This window comes from Danio aesculapii, chromosome 16 (assembly GCF_903798145.1).
Source record: "Danio aesculapii chromosome 16, fDanAes4.1, whole genome shotgun sequence".
In the NCBI taxonomy this organism is placed as follows: Eukaryota; Metazoa; Chordata; class Actinopteri; order Cypriniformes; family Danionidae; genus Danio; species Danio aesculapii.
This window is the reverse complement of record NC_079450.1, coordinates 32,461,454-32,483,505: the sequence shown is the minus strand read 5'-3', so window position 1 is coordinate 32,483,505 and position 22,052 is coordinate 32,461,454. Positions and strand designations below refer to the sequence as shown.

The 22,052-nt window shown below is 36.7% G+C and overlaps 1 protein-coding gene across 1 annotated transcript; it reads left to right on the top strand.

The window, feature by feature from the left end:
* The first annotated feature begins 17,309 nt into the window (after positions 1-17,309).
* On the top strand, positions 17,310-21,716 carry LOC130243339 (ictacalcin-like). The gene is made up of 3 exons (XM_056475483.1): positions 17,310-17,420; positions 21,158-21,288; positions 21,488-21,716. The coding sequence occupies exons 1-3, from the start codon at positions 17,414-17,416 to the stop codon at positions 21,629-21,631; spliced, it is 282 nt and encodes a 93-aa protein (XP_056331458.1). The 5' UTR covers positions 17,310-17,413; the 3' UTR covers positions 21,632-21,716.
* The last annotated feature ends 336 nt before the right edge of the window (positions 21,717-22,052 follow it).

Below are 22,052 nucleotides of genomic sequence, written 5' to 3'. Positions count from 1 at the left end.
TCTATTGTGATATACATCTACTTGAAGCAGTCCTGAAATTAGAAAAAATAGGCTAGTAGCCACATGATTTCATTCTTTGGGAACTCATTTGATTGCTGAAGGATGGGTGTTGAAAGAATAGAAGTAAAAGAAAAGAAGATTGACAAAGATTGCACACGTCCTGATAGCCCCGCCCGAAAGGCATTCCATGTGACCAGAAGTAGGGAAAAGTCATTTCCAGGGGGGATGTAATGATGTTTGATTAAAGATTCTGAGGGCCAATTAATTTTTACAAAATAATGAAGTGCACAGAAACATGACATAACAATTAACAGTTTATAAAAAGCACTACTATGTACATGTAAGGCGACGTGGTGGCGCAGTGGGTAGCATGATCACCTCACAGCAAGAAGATCGCTGGTTTGAGCCTCGGTTGGGTCAGTTGGCGTTTCTGTGTGGAGTTTGCACGTTTTCCCCGTGTTGGCGTGGATTTCCTCAGGGTGCTTCGGTTTCCCCCATAAGTCCAAAGACATGTGGTGTTGGGTTAGCTAAATTGTCCATTGTGTATTTGTGGGAATGAGTGAGTATGGATGTTTCCCAGTGATGTGTTGCAGCTGGAACATGTGCTGGGTAAATTGGCGTTAATTCCGCTGTGGTGACCCCGGATTAATAATGGGACTAAGCTGAAAAGAAAATTGATGAAAACATATAAAAATACATTTTGATTTCATTTCGACATTAAGATTCAATGTTTGTCCAGTGTGTTTTTGAGCCAATTATAAAAACATATGTAGGTAAATAATTTCTTAACTTTTGTGAGAAGGTATGCAGTCAAAAACACTCAGGCATGATAAAATGCTAAGAAACATTAATATAGGTTATTTAAATTAGAAATATGTTTCTGGTTAGGTCATTTCATTAAAGCATATGCTCCAGTGGTGACATGCTGCAAACAACTAATTATGAATCTTCACATGTGCCCACTTCAAGCAAATGTGATCTCAAAGCACAAGTTGCACGGGTATATTTTTGGCAATAGCACAAAATACATTATGTGAGTATAAATGGTGGATCTCTTTTAATGAAAAGATCACGTTCCATGAACACTTCTGTAATCATAACTCAGTTTTGATTATAAAATGCATTGCTTTGCATCAATTTAAATGCAAGTTTCTCCATATTTAGATTTTTTGAAATTATCAGATTCCAGAAGACACATCATTTGTATTTTTATAATGTTCAATATGCTTATTTGTCTGCATGTTCATTTCCTTTGAATCCAACATGTGCTGAAGCTCAAATAATAGCTCAGATGATCTTCATCATCTGAATTCTGCATATAGTTTGAAGAACTAGAATATCTGTTCTTTCATTTGTAATTAAAAATGAACTTGAATCCAAACAAATAACCTTATTCTTGTCCATTGTAATAACAATAAAAAGTCAATCATGTTTCAACTTAATTATTTACTATTTAATAAATTACTCAAGGCAAAAATTCAAGGCAATCCTTTTTACAGCTACGTTCCATAATGATTACTACTTCCTCTGTTTTTATTTTTATTTTTTTATTAGCAGTTTGATAACTATGTGCATTTCCGCCATCTGCTGGATTGAGCTGCGAATGCCAATTTAAAATAAACAAAAAAAGTTAAAATCCTTCTTGCTTGTTGGGATTCTTTCAGAAATTCAGTAACTGTTTAGGTGTAGATTCATGTTTTCCAAGCAGATTCAATAGATTGTCACAGAATTATTTGTTTTTCTTCTCTCTGTAGAGTATTGTCAGTATGTCAGAGGTACATTCTTTGCAGTTTCTGGTTCTCTACAATATGAGCACATTCCAATCTGATGTTTTCATATTATTTGTTGGCCGCTATTAAATTCTGTACTGTAAGTCCTATTCACAATCTAGTGAAGCAGGTTTTGTCTTGCTTGATCAGTGGGCTGTTCTTTTAAACTATTACCTCCTTTTGAAATCCGTCTATTTTTCTCCTCCTTATCCCACTTTTTATCATAGTTTATTCACACCATCTTTGATTATTGATTTCATTTTAGATTTGCTAAGTGGAACTTGTACTTGGTTTGATTTAAGGGCTTCTTATTTCAGTTTCTCCACCAACTCTTTGGAGTCCAAGAGAACTGAATCAAAACTTTTTGTTAACTTTTTCAAAAAAATTAAATAAATAAATAAATAAACAAATAAATAAAAATCAGTTATGTTCTTATCTAAATGACGCAGTCTGCATTTGGATTTCCCTCACTGAATGCTTATAGGGACCACCTAGAGACTAAAATGACGGTATTGCCACTTTAGTGCCATTATAAGGACCATCATCTCAGTAGAGAAAATAAAGAGCTGACCTGAGATCCTTTTTTGTATTGTAACATTATGTTTGTTTTACAGCCCGGTTTTACCAGTTGTGTCTGTATATATTGGCACTGTGCAATCATACATAATTCCTAAGTATTGTCAAACAGCTTAATAGATTCCTCTTGACTTTTCCAAAACAACCAAGGTGTGATTTTACTCATGTTGATATTTTTGCTGCAAGAGATAGTATTAAAGCTTCTATCATAAAAAATCTACTTTTAGAAGCTGTTTGGGTAGAAACTTGTATAGGTATAGTGTGTCCAAAGTGATATTGGAGTGATATAAACACATCGTCATTTTAAATCGATTTTTGAGGCTCGTTGATCAAAGACTATAGAATACACAAGTCATGTCACTCCTATCTTTTTCAATTGGGAAAAGTGTAACGGTCGATATGATGAATAAAGCCCCGTCTACTAGTACAAGAGCCAATCATCGATCGCTATATGATGAATAAATCCCGCCTTCTAGTGCAGGAGCCAATCATCGATCGCTGTAGAATGATGATACTCCGGAAGAGGGGCTCGGACCAGAAGTGAGTTTCTGCAGATTTTGTGTGATTTGGATGTTCAGAAATGAAACTAAAGACACAGTTGTTGTTTAATTTAAGTTGCAGTTTGCAGTTTTAGGAGAATTTGTTTCCCCATTTAGACAGAATGCCCAAGCCCGAGAGGTTTTTTAAAGATGGCCGCCGAGTGAAATGACTTGCCTTAAAGGGACTTTGGATTGACAGATGCATATTAACATGTCTCAGTATTAATGCATATTATCATGTCCACAAGACAGGATTTGCAAAGAAACTGGGATTAAAAGATCCAAGATTGTTTTCCAACTATTTGTGATGTCCAGCTGTGCCTCAAGTTAGTGGTATGCTTAAATAAAGAAAATACTATAAATCGTTATGTAACTCATGCTTAAATCACCACAGTTGTATCATTACACAACTGTAAATGAGGACACTTCAATCACACAACATGAGTTCTGGTTTGTAGATGTTTAAATTTTTATTTTGTACAGGAACATAATGGATATCCTGTCACATTTGTCATGAATAGATGTTAAACACGTTTATGTGTGTACATGTGTGTGCACAGCGAACTTTGTGCATCTGTGTGTGGCTCATTCATCATTGCACAAAGGCTGGATAAACTCTACAATATACGTCAAATAACTTCATGGCTCAGTCTTACTGTGCACCCAAAATATTATGTTTGCTGCAAACTTATTTAAGATTAGTCTTATATACAACACAATTCTTGAGTTTTTTAGAGGACAACTTATATGTTTTATGTTCAATCCACTTAAGTTTGTAAAAATGAATAAGTTTACTTAATTCCTTTATGTTGTCCTAACACAAATTGATTGTTTGGAACCCAGCAATTTTTACAGTGAGGTATTTGTGACTGTGAATCACTGCTTTATCCATGTCTGAGTTGCTGTCTGCCATTTTGCTGTGTTTATCCTGATAACTGATGCTGATAGCCGAGCTCGCTAATCTGATACAGAAATGCCTGAAAAAGTGGGCAAGGAGAACCAGCTCATTTGCATTTAAAGACACAGGAGCAACAGGAACTTCCTCTGGCCCCAGAATTTACATTTTTAGCTGGGTATTATAGATGTTGGAGCCATTTGTAATATTTATTTATATTTTATTTGTTTACTTGTCGCATGATGGATTAAGATTTATAATATTATGCAGTATTATTCTGTGTCACGGATCGAGTGGTTTAGTGATATAGATTAGCTCCACCTACATGTCACGTCAGTTCACCTGCACAGGTGATGGGTGATCAGCTGGCAGGGGTAGTGGGGAAACAGTTTTTTGACCGTGTTTTGTTTGTAGCATTTGTAAGACAAATAAAATGAATCTTGAGATATAAATGCTTGGACGCGTCGTAAACATCACTGCTCCAGTCAAAACAGCTCCATAATAACCAGATGATGCCTGAGACTACTATAATAGATGATCTGATGGGTATTTTGAGCTGAAATTTCCCAGACACACTCTGGAGACGTACTTTACATATTGTAAAAAAGGGGCAAAACATGAGCCCTTTAATGTTGTAGCATGTACGTTTCTGACATCGAGTGGTTGAACTAGGTATTGTACTCCTGGTTCAAAACGCACACAAACGCATTTGCCAGATTGACGACATCAGCATTTGCCATACTACTGAAAGCAGCAGCAGATAGTTTACCTTAGATCTTGAAAATAAAATAAACAGTTTGAAATTGAACTTTAGAACTGTGACTATGTTAAAGAGGTTTAATATGTATCAATTAAATTATAAGTCTTACCATTTCATTGGAGTGCAGTAAGTACACTGTGCTTCTGAATTGCTGTATCTAAATTTCTGTCGTGTTTCGTCTGGTGCAAACAGCCAAATTGCTTATCACTGCAAATCTCATCATGTAGCGTGTTGTTATGACACTGGGTTACAACGTAACCTGCTCACCTAATGTTTACGTTTGTAATGTTTAATTGTTAATAATGTTGTTTGCTTATTAATAACCACGTGGAACTCTAAATATATGTCTTATTTTGGTCTCTGCTACTGTCCACCGGACGTCGCATTTTGATGTCAGACCAGCCTGATCTCACGAGAAAACGTAGATATGTTACGTTTTGTCAGTTTAGTGGCTAATTCGTACGAAATTGTACAATTTTAAAAAGGAGGCGTGGCACCTAACCCCACCCCTAAACCCAACCGTCATTGGGGGATGAGCAAATCGTATGAAAATGTACAAATTAGATCGTACGAATTCATACGAATTAGCCACTAAATCAAAAAGTTACGAATTGCCGTGAGATTGTGTTGGTCAGACACATACATTGAGAGCCTTCCTGACTGGATGAATGAAATATGTTGTTTTCCACCAAGGCAGCCCGGGGTGCTGAAATATAATTGGTTAAACTGGCATTGGTTGGTTAAAGGGACCAAAACAAAGACAGACTTTCCAGCACGTAACGCACATTTTCAAAGCAGAATATCTGCGTTCAGCATTGTTTTTCAGATAAACAAGAATGTTCACTTGGCATGTTTCTTAAATATCTGCAAACATATTATGGTATTTTTATGCATTAGAAGTCAAGCAATTACACACAGCACCTTTAAAAGTGCAGTAGTGCAATAGTGGAGTATTGCAGCAGTTCATATTTCAAAACATTTTGTATTTTATTCACACAAACCCTCTCTGATGACTCTACGCAAATGAAGGACGCCAAATTAACAATACCAACAGCCATGAGTGTGGCTGAAGATTGAGCCTTGCAATGTAAGCTTTGTAATATTTATATTATTTGCAAATTAAAAACCACCTCAAATGGATTTGTTTTTAATCTGTGTCTCATGAAATCTTATTTTTTGGCTGTACATGCATGCATTCTTTAAGACTGAAATTAAATAAACTTTGTTTTCAACCAAGGTAACCTGAGGTGCTGAAATATAACTAAACTGACAGTGGGTTTGTTACACAGACCGAAACAAAAACAGACAGTCCTAGATGGAACCTTTTGAAAGAAGAATAACTGACTTTAGCATTGTTTTTCATGCTATGGCATTTTTATGATTTAGAAGACTCAAAAACTTACATCCGGCACTTTTATCTCCTATGTCTTATCATGGATTTTAAAAGTGAGCTTTTCCCTACCATTAAATATCATTGACTTTTTTTGTGAGAATGTCTATATAGCTTAAAGTCTATTGTGGGTCTTATACCTTATCATGTGCTTATGATTGCTAGCGGCTGGATCCGCATTATCCAATTCTCAATGCACCAATCAGACGACTCCTAAGCTACTACAAATACTCTGGGTTACGTACCACCGCTATCTTTGTTTTGAAGAATCCCCCCATCCACCCCTACTCCTCCTTCTTCCTAGATGGGTGACACGGTGGCCCAGTGCTTAGCACTGTTGCCTCACAGCAAGAATGTCTCTGGTTCTAGGCTTTACCAAACCAGCAGACATTTCTGTGCGGAGTTTGCATTTTCTCCCCGTGCTCACGTGGGTTTCCCCCGGGTTTCCCGGTTTCCTCCCACCGTCCAAAAAACATGCAACATAAGTTAATTGACTAATCCAAACCGGCACTATAGACATGCTCCTAGTAAATGGTTATCTCTCAAGAGCAATCACTGGCTGTTCATTGGTTATTACAGCGGGGGAGTTCTCGAGATCTACCTGAGCTCAAACTCCCTTCTCGCCTTGCAACGGGAGGGAGCCCCGGGCTCGAGGATCTTATGAGCTCAGGGCTCTCTCCCGGGACAGCATGCCAAACAAGCTTATAATTAATCATCAGCTAAGTGTGAACTCTTGAAATTAGATTTTAGGGTTATTGGTCTGTAGCATTTGACCTCTGTTTTGTGCTTTGCCACGTTTCACTACAGGTACTCCTGAATAGATTATTCAGTGGGCAACTTTCCTCACTTCCAAATGTATCAATTTATTAAAAATAACCAGGATTGCACTTTTACCAACATCAGAAGTTATTCAGTCATTTTAAACACATCCCATAGGTGTAATTTAACACCTATCAAAGCTCTCTTCAGTTTAAACCATGTAAAATTAGCATCTAATAGGCTCTCACCCATATTTTTTAACATCCATCTTCATTTTCTATAATTATCTTTATTGTTTTAGATAGCTCCTTACTTGAGTTATTTGTTGAACTTTATATCCATACAAATGTTTTCGCAAGCAACTCAACTTTGACTTCATTGTTTACTGCTTGGGTGCTGCTACAACTTCAAATTGTTAAGAAGAAATCCCTTCTCTTGCCTTCAATCTTTGGGATCATTCCCTAGCTTCCATTCATCTCCTGCACTACTTTAAAAGCCTCTGCAGTACTTTTTTTTTTTGCTTCTCCTGTAAGTCTTTTGGTTTCATATTTCTTCTAAATATATATTTTGATTGCTTAACTTTGTCCAGATATGATAGTGATCACTGCCGATTGTGTAATCACTTACTTCCCATAGGCAAGTACCTGCTTGTACCTGTAATACAAAAGGATATCACAGCCATGGCTCTTCTATCATTAAGACACAGTAATTAATTATCATCCATAAACTCTTCTATAATACACACTTCTACTATAGTACGTCTTCACAGTGGATGAAAATCCCCATATATTATACATTTGGAATTTTCTACAGGGATTAAAAAGTAATTATTCAGATTGTTTGTTTTGTTGACCCAACCCTCACCTCTGTTAGTTATAACCAAGTCAAGTTCTCTTTTACTCCTGCTAGCTCTATAATGTTGGATGAAGTTAACTACTACACCACCTATGGCAAGGATTATATCTTTCCTTGTGCACTGCTCTGTAGTCATGCATTGTAAAGTCAAGTGAGGGTTTCAGTCAATATTTGCAGGTATATCTAAATGATGATTCTCACCCAGAAGAAGCAGTCCTCCTCCAAGCCAGAGTAGCATGCCAAGTTGCCCATGGGACTAGTAACAAAGGTGTCAAAGAAGTTCGTCAACAATGTGTTGAAATGGGTCATTGTTCCTCATGCTGTTTGGTTTATCTTTGGTCTGGTCTTCTGTCAGGCAATAACATATATAGGACATAAAATAGTGTGTAAAGAAGATTTTGAGGCTACGGGAGATGAGTGAGCTAGGTTAGCATTAACCATGCGCATGATTCTTGCAGGAGAATATGGAAGATGAGGGAACTTTATTGGGGAATTTAAATCTACATCTAAACACAGGGAATCCAATGTGTTCATCCAGCCCACTATAATTTGTATAGACGGAGATTACAAGCAAGTAAAACGTGTTTAGCATTGGGTTTAGTTGCAATTTCTAAAACGGCATTCAAAGGTTTCTGTTGGTCTTTTTGGACACAGTGATCCTGCCTACAGCACAAGCATTTTTTACTTCCTGTCAAGCAACATTTGGTTCTTTCTGCACTTTTTACTGGTTCAGAGTTTGTTCTTTGGGTGTAGAAAGACAAAGGGTGTGCCTACTCACACTAGGTATGGTTGTGAGAGCAAGGGTGTGATTGTATTTTAAAATAAAATACCAAATACCTCAGCTTTACGTGTATCAAAATAAATGACAAAATACAGCAGCCACTAATGTATCAAAATAAAATACTGTATTTTGTATTTTGAAAATACTACTAAATTATTTTACAAGGGAGCATGACATTTCTTCACAAATCTTCAATCAATATGGTTATTGGATCACTACCTTTACCATTAAACTGACTTTCTTTTTCAGTTTAGCATACATTTAGTACAAATTTCATACAGAAAGTCCTGTTTGAAGATAATCTCTTTCATCACTCTTTCCATCTATTGCATGGCCAGTGAAATTGCAACAATCTCTTAACAGTCTTATATATATTTTTTGTGTTTAATATATGTGTTTTTTACTGCTAAAATCTTCTATTCTTTTAATGCAAAACATGATTTCTGAAAACTACTAAAATCTTCATTTTAGTCATTTCCATAAATCCTGTTTTTTTTTTTTTTTTTTCAGGCCATAAAACATGATCTCTAAAACTGGAGTTATCTGTTTTTGCAAATAAACTCTTCATATACATCCTGCTGCTGCTGTGTAACGGTAGTCTGGAGTTTTGACCAGACTGTATAGACTGGAGTATCTTTTTTCTTAAGCAAAGATGCTGATGCCAAATTGTACACTATACTGACATTACATACTGGTCTTCGAATTATGCAGTATACTATTTTCAATGATTGTTACTTTTGTTGCTATTTGTCTGTTATTTTCTCTATGTGTGTTGCAATTTCCATTCATACTCCAAGCATTGACCACCTTCATCAATTTTCTGTTTTGATCTCAAGATTAGGCAAATAGTTGAGAACGCACCCATCAAAGGCTGCACGTTTATGGTGTCATCATGTACTGTAGACGTCTTACAAAGTACTTTACAAATACAAATTACAAAATAGTATTTTGTTTTTGAAATATGTATTTGAAGTACATGTATCATAAATACTGCCCATACCTGCCTCTGCCATTACCTGCCATTGCATTTTCGCTTTTCAAGCCAGAGCGCACTTGCGTCTGTTTAGAATTTTACTGTTTAGAAGAAAACAGTAAGAGAAGCGCTCTCGCTCAGTACTATGGAGATCGCTTTGGTTATATTGTTTTGAGTCGTTTGGAATGCAGTGACACAGTGTCAAATATTTTTATCCAGATCAACTGCTTCTGACGCTCATAAATTTTCATAAAAGTCATTGTGCTGCACCTATTAGGAGGTTTGCTGAAGGTGGCAGCTGAAGTGTGGCTGAAGATATTCAAAGTAAGAATTAATAATAAGAAATTCATATGAAGCATTCCCTTAAAGTCCCTTAATTTTGTATGTGTTCATATTTGGCCATATTTTGGGATATGCTCAAAGGCTAAGGTCTACATTTTTACACTTTAATTAGCACACTAAATTTAAAGTAAAAATTACTTCTTATGAAATGTACTTTAGGTACATCATAGAAATATACTTAAAATTGCATTTAAGTATACTTGACTTATGCTGATTGAGAAGTTTTATTACATTTGGCCTAAACTTATTCATTGACATGAGCCTGAATGCACAATTGTGTATTCAAAGTATATTTGCATAGTTGTTTTTACTCTTTTGATTAAGTTTTATAATATTACATAATACCACAGTTTGTTAGTGCCGTTTAGTCAAGAAGACTAAACGGCATTTTTGAAACTTTGAGTCTTAAATAAAGTTAGAAGTTAAAAGTTTTTTTTTTTGTTGTAATTTTAACAGATTTGTGTGTGTTAAGATAACATTAGCATCTTTCAGCTTTAATTGTGGGGAAAACTGGATAGTTTTAAGCTTTTGTCATGCAGCTAATTTCATCTTCGAAGTTTAAAATAATTTTTGGGGTTGGATCAAAATCGGTGACGTAGCGCCGATCTGCCTGTCCAGGGATGACGTGTCGGTTTCTCATTATTATTCATAACTGAGTTTTCTTATCCTATGAGAAGACCCTGCTTTTTAATTATTTATTAGAGCATGTGCTTTCTGATGATAGACCTACCAAACTGTGAGACTGCATCTGCGCACAGCATGTGTTTGTTTCCATAATCCATGGGGTTTGTTGCATGTTTTTCCCCGTGATGCTGTCAGGGCCGATACAGCAAAGATATTGGTTTTCAGCAAGCATATTTGTCAGAAGAGTTGAAAAGATTTGGAAAATGGCGGACTTTGTCTTTTATTAGATGAGTTTGTTACAATTTAGACACATCGCCTATATCATGCTGCTGTGTTTGCACCTGTTTAAAATCCTCAGAATAACCGGCTGGGTTATTGAAATAGATAGGGCAAGAGATCTACTGCACTGCTATCCACTGTGTCTGCATTTAGACCCGGGGATTCGGGAGGAGAGAAGTCCTCATTTATAGTGGTTATATAAACATAATTATCTTTATTATGATATAACAAATTGTGGTTATGTGTATATGAAATTACAAATAACATACAGTTAGGTCCATAAATATTTGGACATAACAATTCTAACATTTTTGGCTCTATACACAAACACAATAGATTTGAAATGAAACAAGATGTGCTTCAACTGCAAACTGTCAGCTTTAATTTGAGGGTATTTACATCCAAATTGGGTGAATGGTGTAGGAATTAAAACAGTTTGCATATGTGCCTCCCACTTGTTAAGGGTCTAAAATTAATTGAACAATTGGCTTCTGAGCTATTCCATGGCCAGGTTATTCCCTCATTTCAAAAAGCAGATAAAAGGTCCAGAGTTTATTTCAAATGTGCTATTTGCATTTGGAATCTGTTACTGTCAACTCTCAAGTAAGCCATCTCATCAGGCTGAAACAAAACAAAACAAACTCATCAGAGAGACAGCAAAAACATTAGGCGTAGCCAAAACAACTGTTTGGGACATTCTTAACATTCATGGTGGTAGTGACATGGTGTGGGCATGTATGGCTGTCAATAGAACTGGTTCTCTTGTATTTATTGATGATGTGACTGCTGACAAAAGCAGCAGGATGAATTCTGAAGTGTTTCAGGCAATTTTATCTGCTCATATTACGCAAAATGCTTCAGAACTCATTAGACAGGGCTTTACAGTGCAGATGGAGAATGACCCAAAGCATACTGCAAAAGCATCAAAGAGTTTTTGAAGGGAAAGAAGTGGAATGTTATGCAATGGCCAAGTAAATCACCTGATCTGAATCCGACTGAGCATGCATTTCACTTGCTGAAGACAAAACTAAAAGGAAAAATGCCCCAAGAACAAGCAGGAAATAAGGACAGTTGTTGTAGAGGCCTGGCAGAGAACCACCAAGGATGAAACCCAGCGTCTGGTAATGTGTGTGTTCCATTAGCCTACACATAAAACACAAATGCTTTTGAAATCCAAATCCTCTAAGGGATTGTTCGTCTGCGTTACTTAGGGCAACTGGAGCGGGGAACTCTTCCCAAAAGACATTATATTTTGAACGGCATCTGCGCTGATGTTAGTCTTTATTTTCCCCAGGTTTCCATAATCCTGGACCAGGCCGTATTCTGAGCAGCTGCTGTGGTGGTCATGAAGGAGTGGAGAGTATTAGACTGATTCCTGTAAGACCCTAGTGACAGGCAAGTCTTTGCATTGATCCTGAAGGGCCAGCCTGTACACCAGCCGGTGACCTCCTCCACCTGTAGCTTTTCCGCGATGGACGTCCAGCTTTCTCCAGCCTCAGGCGCCTAGACTGCAGCTCTGCACAAGAAGTTTGGCCATAGGAGAAATGGTTGTGCCTAACTGAGCCTGGTATTTCCATTCACTTCGTCAATTAGTGAAGTTTTTTCCTCACAGCTATCGCCGCTGGCTTGCGTGGTTTGGGACTTGTGCATCAATGAATTTGCTTATCAGTGTTTGAACTATCATCAGTGAAAATTAACACACTGAACTGAACTAAACTGAACTTAAACTCTGACAACTGGACTAACATAGTTTCAGTTTGCTAAAATCTTCTATGTGAAGCTGCTTTGACTTAATCTACATTGTAAAAGCACAATAGAAATAAAGATAAATTGAATTGAATTGTTCCTGACTTCAGGCTGTAATTGACTGCAAAGGATATGCAACCAAGTATTAAAAAGTGAAAGATTGATTTATGATTATTATTCTGTCCAATTATTTTTGGACCCTTAACAAATAAAGCTGACAGTCTGCAATTAAAGCACATCTTGTTTGTTTCATTTCAAATCGATTGTGTAGGAGTAAAGAGCCAAAAATGTTAGAATTGTGTTGATGTCCAAATATTTATGGACCTAACTGTTTGTAACAGGGCATTAAATTACTTACTGTTTATTTCTTTGCATTTTAACTTTGTAAACTATATAATCATAGGTCTCCTCATGGTTTGTGTTTTATTTTGTGAGCTAACTGACAGTTGATCTCTCTGCTCTTTTTCCCCTGCTCTGCCATCAACGCCCACTCCTCCCTCTGCTCGTAGAGCTCCACGCCCATGAAGCATTTTTTGAAAAAATTCTGAGGTAGACTTTAACTGAAATTGGGGGGTTTAATGGCCCTTTAATTGTTGAATTTTCCATATAAGAAGTCACAGGTAGAGCTGAAGATCTTTGCCCGAACCCAAAGTAATTAATTGGGCTTGATTTCTATCATTTTAGATGGGGTCGGGCTGGGCTCTGGCTTGCGCTACGGCTTGTGCGGTAAATAAACGGTCTTGTGATGAATTTTGATTAGCGCGAGAAAGCATCAGATAGTTTGTTACAACATCAAAACCCAAAGGTGAAACAAATGATGACTGAAAAGTCCGAAAGAGTGAATTTTGCGTAGTGGGAAAACACAGCAAGTTGACAGGGAAAATGAAGAAGTCACTTGCAACATTGAAACAGCTGTCATGGAAAATGGAATAGATGTTCTTGGCTGGTGGAAGATGAACAACAATCCTACCCTAAACTTGCTAAATTAGCCAGATCAGTAGTACCATGCATCCCGGTCAGTAGCAGCAGCAGTGAAAGAGTGTTCAGTGCTGCTGGACGCATCATCAGTGAGAGCAGGATTGAATAGTGTTCCTCCATAAAAACCTGTTTACAAAGCCTAATCGTGGTGAGTAAAGAATTTTCAAATCATAACTACATATTAATTAATTCAAAAACTGCATAATGTAGTCGGAGTATATAGGCTAATGTTGGCATTATTCTTCTATTATACAGCTTCACCATTGTCTTAAGGCCAGATTGTGAACAGAAGGGGTGAAACAAATCCCGCAGAGCCTTTATCTTAATTTCGTTATATCCAAATATTTAGAATTTATTTTAATTTAATTTGTTAAAAAAAACTTATTTTTATTGGTGTGTTGGCCAATTTAAAGTCTAAGTATATGCACCGAGGCCTATTTAGAGTCCTGAGATGTTTCGATGTTACAGAGGACTTATTTTATTTCTTTGTTCTAACTTCTAAGTGGCCTATACATTACACATGTTAAAACATGTATAAACAACTCATTCTTGAAAAAAGGCAAAAGAACTGTATGCATGTGCACATTTGAATGATGTTGGGCTGTAAACGGGTTCAGGCTTTTAAAAACCTGTTTTAAGAATTCTGTCGGGCCTAACTTTTATAGCCCGATTACTGCTCAAGTCACAGGTGTATCATGTGACCAAGGTGGAGACATGAGAAGAGCAAAGCAAAGCTGATTGGAATGTATTACATAAAGAAAGGGGTTAATTGAGACTAGCCATCTTCTCTGCCTCTTTTTGTTTTTTCTTTCTTCCTACCTGAGCCCTGTAATTTTCCAGCTCTGTCTTTAACTATGTTACTACTACTCTTGAAATACTAGTTCTCCTCTTACACAGTTGGTTTGATGTGGTTTCTCTCCCTGCTTCCTCATTTAAAAAAAATATATATAAAACTTGTTTAGCCATTCATTTACATAACAATTGTTTTGGGGCCTGAAAATGGGAAAACCTTTTGCATCTGCATTATGTATTACATGTTCGATCAGTAATATGCAAATACTTGACAACCAAAACAACAAATGAATGCATGTTTGTGCAGGTATGTAGTGTTTCAAAATAGCATTGCCCATACTTGCCTGGCACACAAATCCCTGCTTTAAATCTTTTTGTGGATCGGTGTGAACAGAGACCATTTTTACAACATTATTTTCTGTTCACAGAACTATTTCAAAAAGACATAAGATGTTAGGTATGCATGACACAGGTTTTTTGTACTATTGTCTTTTAATATGGACAAGCAGGGTAAGTCAGAACTGCTACATGTGAAAAATCACATAAGATATGTTGATACCTGGTCTTAAGGACAAGTCTGCCTATAGATATTAATAAACAGGTTAATCAGTCTTAATTTATGATTAAGATTAATGTTTTATTGCAGCTTGAGTTTCAATTAAACTTTCATGAGATCTGTTTTGCAGCATCAGGGAATGTACATAACAATAATGTGCTAAAAATATTATTTGGATCCTTAAAGAAGTTTATGTCTTGTCAACCAAACTGGCAAAATTTGTCTTATTCACTCGAATCCATTAAATGACTAAAATGCTGCATTATATATGCCAGGGCAGTAGTTGATGATGTAAATGCAAAGAAATAGTACATGACACAATAGTACAATAGTACAATCTTTTGAATTGGTTATCTTATTCACTCATCCCTATAAACCATAGGCTCTCCAATCATGCACTTGAAGAGATTGCAACCTGCAGACATCCTACCTAAAAAAAACATAGCCATGTTTTTTTGAAGCCCTTGAAACTCATGTGTAAAATGTTTTCATTTTCAGTTATCATGTAAATGAAATGCCAGAACTCATAATATTCCGTTTTTAGTTGAAATTGGTGTCATATAAACTTTAAATTGGTAAACATTTAAATTGCTTCTCAAAAACACCCAGCTCACATTGACGGTTGGTGTAGGCGTTCACAATGGATTTGGCCAAAGGCTAAGGTCTACATTTTTGTCTGTTTGTGTGCGGTTAGAGCTGGTTTAACCAGCTGAGGAAGAGACTTTACAAGGACAATCCTTATGAAAAATACATTTATTCCACCGTACTATTAGTAAACAATAAGAAAGTATACTTTCAGTTTAGGGGGCAATGCGGAGGCGCAGCGGCTAGCACGTTCGCCTCACAGCAAGAAGGTCGCTGGTTCGAGCCTCGGCTGGGTTCAGTTGCCGTTTCTGTGTGAAGTTTGCATGTTCTCCCCGTGTTCGCGTGGGTTTCCTCCGGGTGCCCTGGTTTCCCACACAAGTCGAACCTTGGAATTATAAGGTTCTATCTGCGTTCTGAATGATTTTGAGATATTGAGCTTCAAAGTTTTTGCATTCCATATAGCAAAGAGTTTGTGTGTAACATTTGTTTTTTTTAAATAAAAAGTCTTAAAATGTAAACAACTTTTTAAAAAGTTCCATAATTCCATAATTACAAAAAAATCCATAATGTAAATAAGTTGTCATTCAATAAGAATATGGCAATAACAAAATTTTGACAAAAATGTCAGATAGAACCTTATAATTCTAAGGTGACGATGTGGTACATGCTAAAAATGACCGTGGTGTATGAGTGTGTGTGTGAATGCGTGTGCGTGTGTATATTTCCTAGTGATGGGTTGCGGGCGCGGCTGCAAGGGCTTCCGCTGTGTTAAATATATGCTGGATAAATTGGTGGTTCATTCCGCTGTGGCGACCCCAGATTAATAAAGAGACGAAGCCGAAAAGAAGAATGACTTTCAGTCTAATAGTACTCTAAAATGTACTTTAAGTACATATTAGAAATATACTTAAAAGAGTTCTTGACTTGTCACTAATTATCCTTCGGCTGATTTATGTTTTATGCAGCAGATGCAACCCAGCACTGGAAAAACACATTCTCTCATTTACACACACATACACTATGGCCAATATAGATAATTTAGTTCACCTATATTAGTGAACTCCACAGTTCATATCACAGCCCCAGCCATATCACCCTGCCGCCCAAGACCAGTTACTCACTGAAGTAAGCAGGGCTGAGCCTGGTTAGTTTCTCGATGGAAGACCACATGAGAAAATTAGGTTTCTGTTGGAAGTGGTGTTAGTAAGGCCAGCAGCGGCCCTCAACCTGCGGTCTGTGTGAGTCCTTATGCCCCAGTAAAGTGAAGGGGGCTCTATACTGTCAGTGTATAGGTATATACTTTCCCTCCCCTCCTCATGATTGTGAAGCACTTTGGGTGTATGGCAACACACTATAAATGCGCTATATAAATGAAAATTACTTACTTACAGGCAAACCTGAGCAAACTCCACGCAGAAATGCCTCCTGAGCCAGCCGGGACTCTAACCAGCAACCCTGCTTAGCTTCCGAGATGTGACAAGATCAGTCATGCTCAGGCTGGAATGGCCGTAAGCTACTTGGCTCTTAGTTTTTGTTTTAGTTAAATAATAGTTTAACTAAAGCTTACCTTAGTTAAATATGTTAATGAAAAGTTAACTTGAAGTGTGCTACTTTGGAAAAACAAATTTTGCACCAAGTATATTTAAATTGTTATTAAATTATAGCAATGCAAAGCTCAAATGTTTGCTTGCAGTTGGAATGAAGAGCGTAATTGTGTACTGCTTGTGCACTTAAAGTGCACTGTTACACTCATAGCACACATTTAAAGTACTTTTAAATATGAAACGAACCAATTTACTCCCAAATGTTTTCCATACTACATTTACAAGCATACATACTATACTATTTGTACATATATGTTAGTAAACTTGCTAAATGAAGCACTTAAATATGTACTTCAACACTATTTAAATGCTTCATAAAATAAACTTAAAATAATACTTTTTATTTTAATAAGGGAGGAGATGCCAACCACCAGTTATTTTTGTGTGTGTGCAAAAGAAATAATGATGTAACAAAGAGTTTGTATGGTTTATATAAATGTAGGTGTGTTTGTTTGTTAAGGGTTGAGAATGTTTGGGGTGATGGAATTTGTGGGTGTGGCTGTTTTACTTTATAAAACACTCAACCTCTCTCAGCCAGTTCACCCAACCTGTTCTCTCATTGTTCAACTCGCTGTTCACTTGCTTAGTTTTTTCTTCAGCCAGAAACACCATGTCAGGTAAGACAATTTTTCTATTTTCTGTTTTTCTGTTTGTTTAAAATGCGTGCAGCACTACTAGTGCATTTTAAGAGTTTAAATTACTTACACACTTGCAGCTTTTACTTTTCAAATCTGATTTGATGGCCAACTTGTCATTTGTGAAAATGACTCCTCCAATTTTAATGCCACTTCAAAAAAAATCGTGGTGTACTGGAGTATCTTGGAGTGTTTTATTTTAACACTAGGTGTTTAAAGGAATAGTTCACCCAAAAATGACAATTTACTATTTAATCAAGTGGCTCTAAACCTGTATGACTGTCGTTATTCTGTTAATATTTTGAAGAGAGCTGGAATCCAGTAGGCATTGACCATTCTATAATATTAAAAAACAAGTACTGTGGAGGGGCGGCACGGTGGCGCAGTGGGTAGCACAATCGCCTCCCAGCAAGAAGGTCACTAACAAACTATGTAAATATGTACTGTGTTTTCTTCCCAATAACAAAATAAACACAATTACATGCATGAGAAAGCAGCAATTTAAGCAATAGTTCACCCAAATCTGAGGATTTACTCTCTATGTACTAGAAATAGATAAACTTTGATTAGTTTATTTCTTCGTAAAGAGGATATTTCGAAGAAAGATAAAAACCTGTACCCGTTGACTTGCATAGTAGTTGTTTTGGGTGACACGGTGGCGCAGTGGGTAGCAAGATCGCCTCACAGCAAGAAGGTCGTTGGTTGGAGCCCTGGCTGGGTCAGTTGGCATTTCTGTGTGGAGTGTCCATGTTCTCCTCGTGTTCTTGTGGGTTTCCTATGGGTGCTCCGGTTTCCCCCACAGTCCAAAGACATGCGGTACAGGTGAATTGAATAAGCTAAATTGGCAGTAGTGTATGTGAGTGTGTGCAAGAATGTGTGGGTGTGTCCTAGTGTTGGGTTGTGGCTGGAAGGGCATCCGCTGCGTAAAACATGTGCTGGATGAATTGCCGGTTCATTCCGCTGTGGCGACCCCAGATTATTAAAGGGACTAAGCCAAAAAGAAAATGAATGAATACTGTGGAATCAGTGGTTACCATTTCCAGCTTTTTTCACAACTTCTTCTTCTGTGCTCGACAGAGGAAAGACAGTCAAACAGGTTTAGAACATGTGAAACGTGAGTAAATGATGACAGAATTTTCAGTTTTGAGTGAACAATCCCTTTAACGTGTATTAAATAGGCTTAAAAATACACTAGACTTCAACAACAAAAAGGTCCAAAAGGTTATTTTCAATAGACTTTGATGGATATACAGAAAAATATAACTAAATTAACTTGCACTGGATTTGCTGGTTTAAGCCTTGTTACGGTCTGCAGCCCTACCGTGTGGTAAAGTACGGTACGGTTCAGTTCAGTACGCTTTCATGGCTGTTTCCACCAGTCACTTTGTTCGATTTATGTATGCGAGTAAAATGTAGATAGATAAAATATATTACATTTGATGCACTTTGGATGACATTGCTAATTCTATAGCAGAAATAAAGTGCCATGCAAAATGTAACAAGAATTGGATTACACATCACAACTGTGCTGGAGTGCCAAATCTCATTCCAGTATGTAGTTAAATAGAAAGTAAACACTGCTTTTATATTTCATACTCAGTCAAACAATAAAGTAACCAAAATATCTTTAATATATATATTTATGCATTTACTCAAATACTGTAAATGATTGATGATACAATTGAGTAGGTCTCTCTCTTTCTGTCTTAATTGTTTGTTGTGTTGGCCATCATTTGTTCATATGTGAAACAGTAGCTTTTATCCCTCCTTTTCTGAAATCTTCCACTCTTCTAACAGTGAAGGTCCACATCTTCTCTCCTTTATTTCATCTCTTGCTGTAACTTCTGTGTTTTATGCAGTTTCTGGGCGTGATATTCCATATATGTGCACCTTTGACATGTCCACTATTTTTAATTTTGTATGTTGTAAACAATAAGAATCGATGAAATCACTTTAGTTAAAGTAACAATTCACACCATTTACTACTGGCTTATACCACCCTATTATTAAGATATTAACTGTTTACTACAGCCTGATCTCACGAGAAACTGTAAGTATTTTACGTTTTGTCAGTTTAGTGGCTAATTTATATGTCGTATGAATTTTCAGTTGTATGAAACTGTACGATTTAAAAAAGGAGGCGTGGCAACTAACCCCACCCGTAAACCCAACCGTCATTGGGGGATGAGCAAATCATACTAAATTGTACGAATTAGATCGTATAGATTCATAAGAATTAGCCACTAAATCAAAAAGTTACAAATTGCTGTGAGATTGTGTTGGTTCAATAGCACTTACTAAAGTATGATCAGGGCTTGAAATTAACATTTTTTTCTTGGTAGCACCGGTGCTCCTAACTTCAAAAATGTAGGCGCACCAGCCTAAATTTAGGCGCACCCACCAACAATTATGAGCACCGTTACTACAAGTTTTATATAAAAGATTTATTGCACTTGAAATCAGCATTAATCAAAACCAACAATCAAAAAATAATAATCTGCATGCACCCACCAGCCCTACACAGACTGCTTAACATGAATGAAATGAACTGAGTTAACGATAACAACTTTTCTGTTCTCACAGGTAGTGTCTGATATTGCACATATCAATATTGACATAAAACTTATTATTTGCATATACGTCATCTTAATAGCAATACCGGTCTTTTCATGAGCTGCAATAGTTAAATCTCAGTGAATGCAAGCCCTTTTTCGCATGACTGACAGCATCCTGGCGATTAAATGAAGAATTAAATAACGTTAGAACACATCTCGTGCTTAAAATGTGTAGATGTGGCAAACTCCGTCCCACCGGCTTTATGGTGAATGGCTTTAGTTATTTTCATAGTGAACTTTAACCCACTGGAAGTCTTTTATCCTCTCTTCTTAAAGTGTAAATGGTGGATTAACATTTACCACATGGTCACTGATAAAATGTGTCATTATTTGTAACTTTAGGTGGTTTCTAAAACAAAATCTATCAGTGTTGTATTTATTCTCTCGTATCAGACTTTACATTTTCACACAGGCACGTGCACAGATAGGGCTCAACCCTAAAAAGTGATTCCCCAATTCGCGATCGTCTCCCCAATAATATAATAATATACAAAAACATTACAAATCTCTTAGTGCTCTTTATGGCTCTAACAAATGCCTATGCATCAGATTCAGAACAGGACTAATGTTATCTCTGTGAAAAAAAAACTGAAAATGTCAAAAGAAGTGGCTCAGAAAAAGGTATAGACCATGGTGTTCATTTCCTAAAACTCAACATTTATAAAACCTGTTAGTCACTGACATTAGGCGCAAATCTCTAATGGTGGATGGCTGCTTCTCACTCTGGGCTGTTTATGCTAATGAAGGAGAGATTGTCACTAGTGGGTGGGCTTTCCCCCTCTGATAACACTTAGAAAGCGAGAATGTCAATCACAGTGTTTCTCCAGACTGTTTTTAACAAGTGTGATTATAACAAATATAAATAATTATTATTATTTATGGTGGTTCATTCCGCTGTGGCAACCCCAGATTATTAAAGGGACTAAGCTGAAAAGAAAATGAATAAATTATTATTTGTCATTCGGGGCTGGCTATATTCACACATTGTTGCCACACAACTGTCTTTAAGATTTTTGCATAGTGGATCCCCTTTAAAATGTGACCAAATTGTTTTGTTACATTTATTTATAGCATACTCATTTTGTTTGCACAATAATTTTGCAGCTATCCAGCAAGCAATGGCCACGCTCATTGCAACCTTCCACAAATACTCAGGAAAGGAGGGTGACAAATTTACCTTGTCTAAAGGCGAGCTGAAAGACCTGCTCACTGCAGAGATGGGTGACATCCTTGGGGTGAGATACTGCACAATTTTTGTCATAGATTGACCAGATAAAAAATGTTTTTTATGCCATTGACATTTTTATTTTAAAATCTTAATTTAATGTTATTGTTTAAACTAAATCTGATAATAAATATACTATGGACTAAGACTAATATATAAGCACACCATTGTACTAATTACACTTTCTGTGTGTGTTGTGTTTGATAAAGAAAAGTTCAGATAAGGCAGCTTTGGACAAGATATTCAAGGATCTGGATGCAAATGCTGATGGCTCTGTGGACTTTCAGGAGTATGTCACGTTGATCGCCTGTGTCACTATGATTTGCAATGAGTTTTTCACAAAGGGAAAATAGATGTGTCCTTACAGCATGGTTTTGTCTGTAATAAAACTGTACTGAAAAAGGAATAAAGGTACACATAATAAATTGTGAATTAAAATTGAATGTGCACTGATTAATTCCTAGGAAATAAGAATCACACCAAACATTAAGCAGCCTCACAAATGTTAGCAAGAGCAGTTAAGAGACGTCAGACATATGAAACATTCAGCTTTCCTACAGCCCATTCCGCAGCAGAATGCAATACAGATCACATGCTATATAACATTGACACAATATCAAGATTGAATAAATGACATCAGAAATTTTAATTATAAACCCCCACTTAATGCGTGCACACACACCCGATGTATTTTAACCAGCATTTCAAATGCAGCTTGAACTGTGCAAAGCTAAGACTCTGTCTAATGCCTTATATATATAATTTTTTTTCTTT